The sequence below is a fragment of the Corvus brachyrhynchos genome, unplaced genomic scaffold (assembly GCF_000691975.1).
Source record: "Corvus brachyrhynchos isolate BGI_N302 unplaced genomic scaffold, ASM69197v1 scaffold94, whole genome shotgun sequence".
Lineage (NCBI taxonomy): Eukaryota > Metazoa > Chordata > Aves > Passeriformes > Corvidae > Corvus > Corvus brachyrhynchos.
In genome coordinates this window covers 1772047-1780917 of record NW_008238330.1, presented here as the reverse complement: position 1 = coordinate 1780917, position 8871 = coordinate 1772047, and the positions used below count along the sequence as shown (strand labels likewise).

Here is an 8871-nt window from a genome sequence, read left to right as displayed (position 1 = left end):
AGGAGGGAGGGGCCTGGGGAGAGCGGCGGGGGTCAGGCGCCGGAGGGGGAGACGCAGCTGCCCAGAGGCTTCCTGAAGGGCTGCGAGGGTTGCGGGGAGAGTCCTGGGTTCCACTTGGTGTCCGTCGCTTACCTCGGGCCCCAGTGCGGGCGCCGCTTGTGTCAACTCGTGGCTGTGAGACAGAACCGCTGTAGGACCAAGTTAAGGTCTGTCTCGACACTGGTAGTGCCCTACAGCGTGTGTTTGGTTTAGCAAACTCGGGATCACCACACACACGCATACTATAGGCTGGGGAATAATTCTCTGGTTCTTAGCTAACTGGAGATGCGTGATAACAGCTGAGCTGTGGTGTCGTGAGAGCTTGCTTCAGAACAAGCTTTGCAGATGTGGGAATGAGTGAAGCAGATGAGTTTTAGAATAGTTTGTGTTCCTTCCTGCTACACTTGGCAGTCTCTGCTCTCCTTGCACTTGGTGTTGTGCACGGCCCGAATGTGGAATGATGACATGCACAGAGTGAATATGCCATTGGAGTGGGGTCTGTTGGGGTGTTGCTCTAATACCTAGACTGAAGATTAATTCAGAGTAGAGGAAAACTTTCAATTTTTTTTTTTTTTTTTCTCGATGAAAGTATTAAGGTATTAAGACCTATGTTGCATATATAAAAAAGAAAAACTGGACATAAGAATCTTCATGCTGCTTGTGTTGAAGTACCCCCTTTTTCTCAGAGGAGAATCACACTGTGTTATTGCAAAAGGAATTGCTAAAGGCTTGTTGCAGTTGAGCAAATGAAGCAGTTTGCAACCTAAAATGATGAAAAGAATATTCTTAATGGATGGAAGCTGCCCAACGTGCTTGCTCTGCTCAAGTAGATTGAATTCTTTATTAGCTGTCGGAAATGGTTTCCTAAGGGAGTTACAAACTTTTTGTATTTTACAGAAGAATTTTACAGAAGAACTACATGCTTGGAATGACAGTTCTGATTTGTTATATTTTGTAGTGGAAAAGCCAGAGTTACTAGTTTGTCACCCTTACACGCTGTTTCCTCAGTGTATAAATGACTACACTGATTGATTATTGCTTGCTTTGTTTTCTTCATCTAAGCACTGAGTTACATAATATCCGATTTTACTTCTGCAACTATTAAAGCAGCAGTGTCTGAAATACAGCCTAGAGAATACATCCACTTGCAAAATCACTTGCCCAGTGAGTGGCTCTCTGGTGTCCTTTTTCCTGTGGATGGAGAATGGACCCCTCCATCTTTCTGAATAAGTTACTTTGTAACTTATTTTGCTTGACACCTGCAGCTCTGCTCTGAGGATTCTGCATCCATTACCAGAATAATGTGGATCGTTAAAACAAAATGCAGGAATACCTGGGAATGGAACGGGAGTTGTTGCTGTCTTGTGCCATTGACCTCATGTGCTTGTCAGTCAAAAAGCATAGCCGTGTTTTGCTGGTTCCTTTCAGCAGTGAACATCAGTGTCTTGAAAGCTTTTAGAAACACACATTCAGTGTAATTTCAGTAGAAAGTCATGACACACCCTGAAGGTTTTTCCCACTGAGTGGAAATCTTTATTTTGCGTCTTCTTTTTAGTCCTTCTGGAAAGCTTGTTCAGATTGAATATGCTTTGGCTGCAGTAGCTGCAGGAGCTCCATCAGTTGGGATTAAAGGTATGTCCTGAAAATACTTCAGTGGAGGATTTGGGATTTCGACTATTTTTTGAGACAACTAAACCAATTTGGATCATGTACTGGGTCCTTTGTATTGGATCCTTCTTTATCTTTTTCTATTACATATTTTGTTACTCTTTCAGTGGATTTTCACATGTTTTAATAGGTTTAATGTTTCCTGGCATTCTTTTTTTTGGGTGATTTTGGAGACATTCAGTTGGTAGAAGTAGATATAAAAAGTTACGTAGATTGCTCAGTTATTAATGTTATTCAGAATCTTTAGAATGGGATTATGGGAGCTGTATGGTTATTTGAAAAAAGAAACAATGTGTTTGGTGTATTCATCAAAGTATCTCTCTTTAACATGATTGTAAGCTTGAATGGCTTTTAAAAAGAGAGGAAGAAAATTTTTACAGTTTAATAAGCTTGTCTGTGTTTTGACTACTAATTTTAGTTTAATATTTAAAGAATTTTTTTGTTCCTTTCCAGCTGCAAATGGAGTGGTATTGGCAACTGAGAAGAAGCAGAAATCCATCCTGTATGATGAAAGAAGTGTCCACAAAGTAGAACCAATTACCAAACATATAGGTTTAGTGTACAGTGGTATGGGTCCAGATTACAGGTATTAAAAAATTTTGTTTGATCACCATGTAGATACATATTCATACAAGAAATTTAGGTAACAGGTAGCAATTGGCTGTTTCTTTTTAAGTGTATCTCATAATACTATATTGTATTGCACTGTAAACGACATTCACTTGAAGTTTTTCTTAATATGTTAATTAACTTGTCAAATAACCTTGTATCTAAAGAATGAAAGCAGTGTAATTCAACCTTACTTTCACTTTAAATATTTCAGCGATTACTTGGTTGATAAAGATAACTCAGCGCAGTCTGTATTCTTACATTGATGTTATGCCAGGTGTACAACTCCTGAACAGATATTTATTATTACGAGTTTCCAGTTGTAGTTGGAATTTTTTTGACATAAGAGTTTTGTCTTTGTTTTCAGAGTACTTGTGCACAGAGCTCGGAAGCTGGCCCAGCAGTATTACTTGGTTTATCATGAGCCCATTCCAACAGCTCAGCTAGTACAGAGAATTGCTTCTGTGATGCAGGAGTATACGCAGTCTGGGTACGTGCTGGAATTGCAGAGTTGCTTCGAAAGATTGTGTTGTTTAAATGTAATGAGTAACAGCTACCCAGTGATTGGAGTTCTTGTGGAAAAGGCAGTTTTTCAGTGGAAAATGTGCACAGAAAGTGGGCCAGCAGGAGGAGCACTGTCTGGCAGTGGGTGAGAATGGGTCTCCGTATCTTGCACACAAATGTGTCAGCCAAGGCAGGACAGTTTTGGTTTTGTTCTGTTGGTTTACTCATCATTCCTCATCACAGCCCTGGTCTGGGGAGAAGGCAAACATGTCCAAAATAATTAGTCACCTTTGACTTTCACTGTATGATTTATTATTTTTTGTTTGCCTGTAGTGGTGTTCGTCCCTTTGGTGTATCACTGCTAATATGTGGCTGGAACGAAGGGCGGCCGTATTTATTTCAGTCGGATCCATCTGTAAGTATCTTACACTTGTAAGTTCTGCTGCTTTGAAAAAACATGGGAAACTTTGCCTGTGCTCCTGAGATACTTTGTGATGAGAATAATAATACAGAGCTAGAATGGAAGATACCTTAACATAACTTCAGAAGTCAAAATGGGTCATTTCAGTAGGTGCTTGGAGCAAGCCTGCATCATTCTGTGCTTACATGTTCCTATACTGCTTGAGGGCTGGCAGCTGTTTCTGAGGGAGATCATCCCTTTTCATACCTTTCCACCTAGTTGATAGTGCCAGCAAAAATGGTGTTCTGCAACAGCTACTAGAAAAAAAAGAAGCTGACTGTTTATACTGCTCCAAACTGGATGGAAGTTAAGCCAAAACCTGTTGCATTGTGAAATGTAATGCATGTGCTTTGGTATTTAATGACAGTGGTTAATTTAAATGAGTTTATTTGCTGCGTGTGCACTGCACTTCAGAAGAACTACCCTTTGATGCACGTGTGAGGTGCAGTGCTTCAGATGAAAAAATGAGGTCATTTTAGTCATCATTGCAACTTTCAGCAGTTTGAATTACTACCTGATGCTCCCGTGTTAAAAGCAAAATGCAGATGCCTTGTTTAAGGCAGTTTGATTGAGCCATAGAACTGCTGATGGTCTTCATGGCAGAGGAGGGAATAGAAGTGATGACTAAATATCCTGGTAGTAGTGAACATAGATCAGATGGCTGATTTGCAACAAGTCACTTAGATTACTTTATCTTCAAAAAGAAGAATATGTGGAGTGAGCCTCAGTAAGGATTTGAGTGTACACTTTCTCAAAGGCAAATGTACTATTTTTGTTTAAGGAATCCCAAATCAAAACTATGCTAATTCACTTACTCAATTCATCTTTCAAAGTAGTACGAGGATGAAAGTAGGTGGGGCCCTATACGCATTTTGTACAGTTTCACAGCATATGTTCCCATATAAAATTAGTCTGAATATGATCCAGAATTGTCTCCTGCAGTCTCAGAACACTCAGTATTTTCATAATTGCTTCTGTACTTTTTTACCAAGTAATTGCATACATAGTGTTTCACTAAGTTACACAAAACAGTTCAATCAACAGATTGTTGCTTTTTCAGGGAGCTTATTTTGCATGGAAAGCAACAGCAATGGGAAAAAATTACGTCAATGGGAAAACATTTCTTGAGAAAAGGTAATGTATTTGATACTTCTCTGAAAGGATACTATGTTCTGTTCAGGTTCCATATAAAACAGCCAGATTTTTAAAAATGCACACTTTTAAAATTGTCAGAACAAAGTTTTAAAATACTTAAGGTGTGATGTTTCCAATGTACTTATTTACACATGCACAGGAAGTTTGATTTATTTAAACTCCAGCTTTTGCATTTATGTAGAACTACTTGAGTGCAATAAACACTATATTCAGCATATTTGCAGTAATGTTATAGACAGACAGTAGGAAAAGTAGGGATTTTTTTTTTTTTGCAAATAATAACTTTGACTATTAATGTTGCAGTGCTTACAAATAATATTTGTATGAGAAACAGAAAGATTTTAGCAGTTTTGGGGTTTTTAGAGATTCCAGGATTATTAAAATTTGTAAAGGTCTTTGTCCTATGCTGAAATAAATGAATGTCTGTTTACAGATACAATGAAGATTTGGAGCTTGAAGATGCCATTCATACAGCTATCTTAACACTAAAGGTTAGCAAAATATTTAAGAAATAAGTTTCTTATGTCTTCATCATGTGATTCACTAAACTGTGTTTTTTTTAATAGGAGAGCTTTGAAGGGCAAATGACAGAAGACAACATTGAAGTTGGCATCTGTAATGAAGCTGGTTTTAGGAGGCTCACTCCTACTGAGGTTAAGGACTACTTGGCTGCAATAGCCTAGTAGAAACTGAGCTAGACTGTGTGGTTCACACAAAGGTCTTTTTAATTTTGGCTACTTAAATGTTTTTCTTTGCAGTTTTTGCATACTTATTTCTACATGGTTTGTCTGAGAGATTTTTTAAACATCATGGGTGCAAATACAACGGTCCTTGATATTGTAATACATGGAATCTTGTTAAGGATAATTCTTTCCCTTGATACACAAAATACTGTACAAAATGTAAAGTTATAGTGACAGCTTGGAAAAGGCTAAAGAATAAAATCAAAGGCCACTGTTTTGGGGGAAGGTGTCTGTGTGTCTTTTTAATCCTAGCTTGTTTATCCACATCAAGCTTAGATTTCAGTATCCTTATTGTTGAGGAAAGAGTTTTTCACATACAGCCACGATGAACTTACGTTCAACCTTCTTTTAAAAAATTTAGATGTCGAGTGACAGGATAATTTTTTCACTTTGGAATATTGTTTAAATGTCAATGAACTTCCAGAAATGGTATAATCTGGTGTAAAAGATCATGTACTTTCACAAAGGGGCAGAAAAGTCTTCCATTTCAGGGGTGTACTGTGGTCTGCTTGAGCCTCTCTGCTTTCGACCCTCCCGGTCTTTGTGTCACAAGAACTTGTTTTACTTGAGTTATTTTTTTGGCCCTAGAAATTGCACTTTTTCAACCTTGAAATATTGTTAGAAAAAGGGAAGTAGTAACTCTTACTGCAAACTAAATGCATTTATCACCATCAATAAAAATCAATGGGAATTACAAAACAGAATGAGAGTATGTAATGTAATTACTTTATTCCTTGAATTGTGCTAAAGTATTTTCCAACTTGCAAGATAATTCTAAAGATGTAATGAAAAGAGCATTTAATTTGTGCTTCATAACTTTTTACAGATATCATTGTGTGGAGGTATATGTATCAATACATTTGTTACACGTATAGAGTCGTTCAAGTCATAAAAACCTACATTTACCACAAAAAACCCAGGATAAATATACCTTTTTTTTTTTTCCAGCAGAAGTAATCTGGTCTGCAGCCATTTAAGTTGTTGTTTTCAGATTTTATATTTTTTAAAGCAATCTGATTGTCAAAATGTTGATAGTGAACTGAGAGCAATAGCTGGGTCACGCTGCTTGTACACAAGGCTAAGGATGTAGGGGAGCAGCCTGGCAGGTCACACACATCAGCCAGTCCTAACTAATGAAGGAAATACAAAATATGAGTAGAAAGCAGTGTATAAGCTGATTGACCTGTGCTTTCCAATGTCTGTCTTCTGATGGTTTATGTTATCATCAGGTGAATAAGAATTTCTGAAGCATGCCATAATTATTTCCTAATGTCAGAAATAAAAGCTCTGTCCAAATGGTTCATTAAGAGTTCCGCCAGATCACTTTTTGAGTATTTTACTCTGAAAACTAGACCATACTCTGATTCTTATTCTAGAGAAAATAAAACAACTCAGATCTGAAACTGAAGGCTTTATATTGCTGCATCTTCGATTTAGAATATTTATGCTCATAGAGGTTTTTAATGCTATATAAATACTCAAGAGTTTTCTGCATGGAAATACGCATTTAGGTACTTCAGAAATAAACTGCAGTGGTTTAGATGTCTCTGCTACTAGAAACAATTGATGAACAAAGAACAGCCTGTGAAGGGTAGTTTAAGCCAAAAGCAAGTTTCAAACCATGGTAAACTGCTCCATGTTTTGTGTTAAAGGAGATGAGTAGGCCTCTATGGTCTATTGCCAGTGGTTTTCACTTTGACGAGCCAAGCTGGTGACTGTTTTTACACCATTAAGAACTGAGTCCCAAAGCTCCCTGGTAATACTTAAACCCTGCAATGAAACAGAGTTCATGGCACGTGGTGTAATTTAGGAATGATATGCATAATATTTTGAATTCTGGCTTTATTTAGAGTATTACATACTTTTCTTAGTGGTAGGCAGATAGACCTTGGTATTACGCTGTTATGATGGGGAAGGTGGTGTGATTTTAAGTGCAGGGTTCTTTTTTTAACTGCATGTCTAGAATAGTAGCTAAATTTTATGTAGTATTTAAAGGGAAATCCTTAAACTGCAGAGAATTAAGTAACATTTTTCCATTTAAAATCATTAAAATTCAAGGAAATAGTAATTTTAACTTGAAGATGTATTTCTTAAATAAAATCACTTCAGGAGTGAGAGATACTAGTGCAATGGACTAGCAAATTATATGGTGATTGGGGTAATTTTCAAAAGGTAGCTTTTTTTTTTTAATGTATTTTGCAAAAACTGCATAAGGGGGTCAAGGTGCAATAAGGCAGACAAACACTGTTCCTTAATGAGAAATGACAAATTGCAGGCTTGATGACTTCAGCTCGCTGTGAATTACGACTTTGTGTCATTTAATTTGTTCCTACTAATGCAGCCATCTGAAAGAAGACGATGACTGGTCACTTGAAGCATGTAACGTTGATTTGCTTGTCCTGGAAGAGGATCTCCTTCAAGGTCCTCAGGATCGTGTGACTCCTATGAGAATCGGGCTTTATTTAACTACTAGGATTAGGATCTGAGAACAGTGTTATCATTTCAGGAAGTTACTACTTTAAGTCACAGAATGACAGAATGGGTCATGTTGACAGGGCCCATAATGGGTCATCTGGTCCCACCTCCCTGCTCAGGCAAGATCATTTTGGAGCACAGGGCACAGGATTGTCCAGATGGTTCTGGTTCTGAACAGCTCCAGTGAGGAAGACTCAACAACCTCTCCAGGCCGCCTGTTTCAGTGTGCTGTCACCCACAGTAAAGAAGGTGCAGTAAGCCCCTTACAGCTTGCTTTGGCTTACTCTTGCTTTCCAGATCCTGTGAAATCATTCAGACAAGTAGAGATCATCTCTCCCTGCAAAAGCCGGCAATCAGAAGTCAAGTCTCTCCCATGCTGTTAGGGAGTATTGTTGCATGGAGAGGAGTGAGACCATAGCTATGTCTGCTGTATGGAGGCAGGCAGCAACCTTGGGCAAATATTGGGGACACTTGCTCACATTTTCACAGAACAGTTTAGTACAGCCCAACTTGCCCAGATCCAACGTGCATGGAGCTGTGGCTGTTGCTTCTCCAGTGAAGTTAAAAGTCCAAGGCTAACTTGTCTCTGGCCTGTCCCCACTGTAGTCCATGCTCTTGCAGCCTCACATTGAACATTGTCTGCAGTTTTGGGTGCCACAGTATAAGAAAGATACAAAGCTACTAGAGAGCATCTAAAGGGGGGACAGCAAAGATGGTGAAGGGCCTTGAGGGGAAGCTGTATGAGGACTGTCACTTGGTCTGTTCAACCTGGGAGGAGACTGAGGGGACAGCTCATTGCAGTTACAACTTCCTTATGAAGGAAGGAGGAGGGGCAGTCAGTCATCTCTTTTCTGTGGCGACTCATGACAGCACCCAAGGGACAGGCCTGGAGTTGTGTCAGGGGAGGTTTAGGTTGGGTATTAGAAAAAGGTTCTTCACCCAGAGGGTGGCTGGGGACTGGAATAGGCTCCCCAGGGAAGTGGTCAGAGCACCAAGCCTGACACAGATCAAGTGGTATTAGGACAATATTCTCAGGCACATGGTGTGACTCTTGCGGTTGTCCTGGGCAGGGCCAGGAGTTAGTCGCAACGATCCTTGTGAGCTCCTTCCAACTCAGAATATTCTGTGATTGCGTCTGACTTGATGTAATGCATTTCGCCCTTGAAGGGTTTTCGCGATAACCCGCGGCCGCGCCGGGGAGCAGAGCCAGGCCGGGCG

At 39.3% G+C, this 8871-nt stretch overlaps 1 protein-coding gene across 1 annotated transcript; it reads left to right on the top strand.

Annotated features, from left to right (window-relative positions):
• The first annotated feature begins 1554 nt into the window (after positions 1-1554).
• Positions 1555-6479, top strand: PSMA2 (proteasome subunit alpha 2). Its single transcript, XM_017734633.1, has 7 exons — positions 1555-1671; positions 2161-2293; positions 2684-2806; positions 3154-3235; positions 4341-4414; positions 4869-4926; positions 5002-6479. Exons 2-7 carry the CDS (start codon positions 2277-2279, stop codon positions 5116-5118), a joined length of 471 nt encoding a protein of 156 aa, XP_017590122.1. The 5' UTR covers positions 1555-1671; positions 2161-2276; the 3' UTR covers positions 5119-6479.
• Positions 6480-8871: the final 2392 nt, after the last annotated feature.

What these genes read in the sequence shown, in the direction of transcription:
- PSMA2 (XM_017734633.1), top strand. An exon ending in CAGGAGTATACGCAGTCTGG is followed by an intron (nt 2,807 to 3,153) that starts GTACGTGCTGGA and finishes GTTTGCCTGTAG; the next exon opens with TGGTGTTCGTCCCTTTGGTG. An exon ending in TATTTCAGTCGGATCCATCT is followed by an intron (nt 3,236 to 4,340) that starts GTAAGTATCTTA and finishes TTGCTTTTTCAG; the next exon opens with GGAGCTTATTTTGCATGGAA.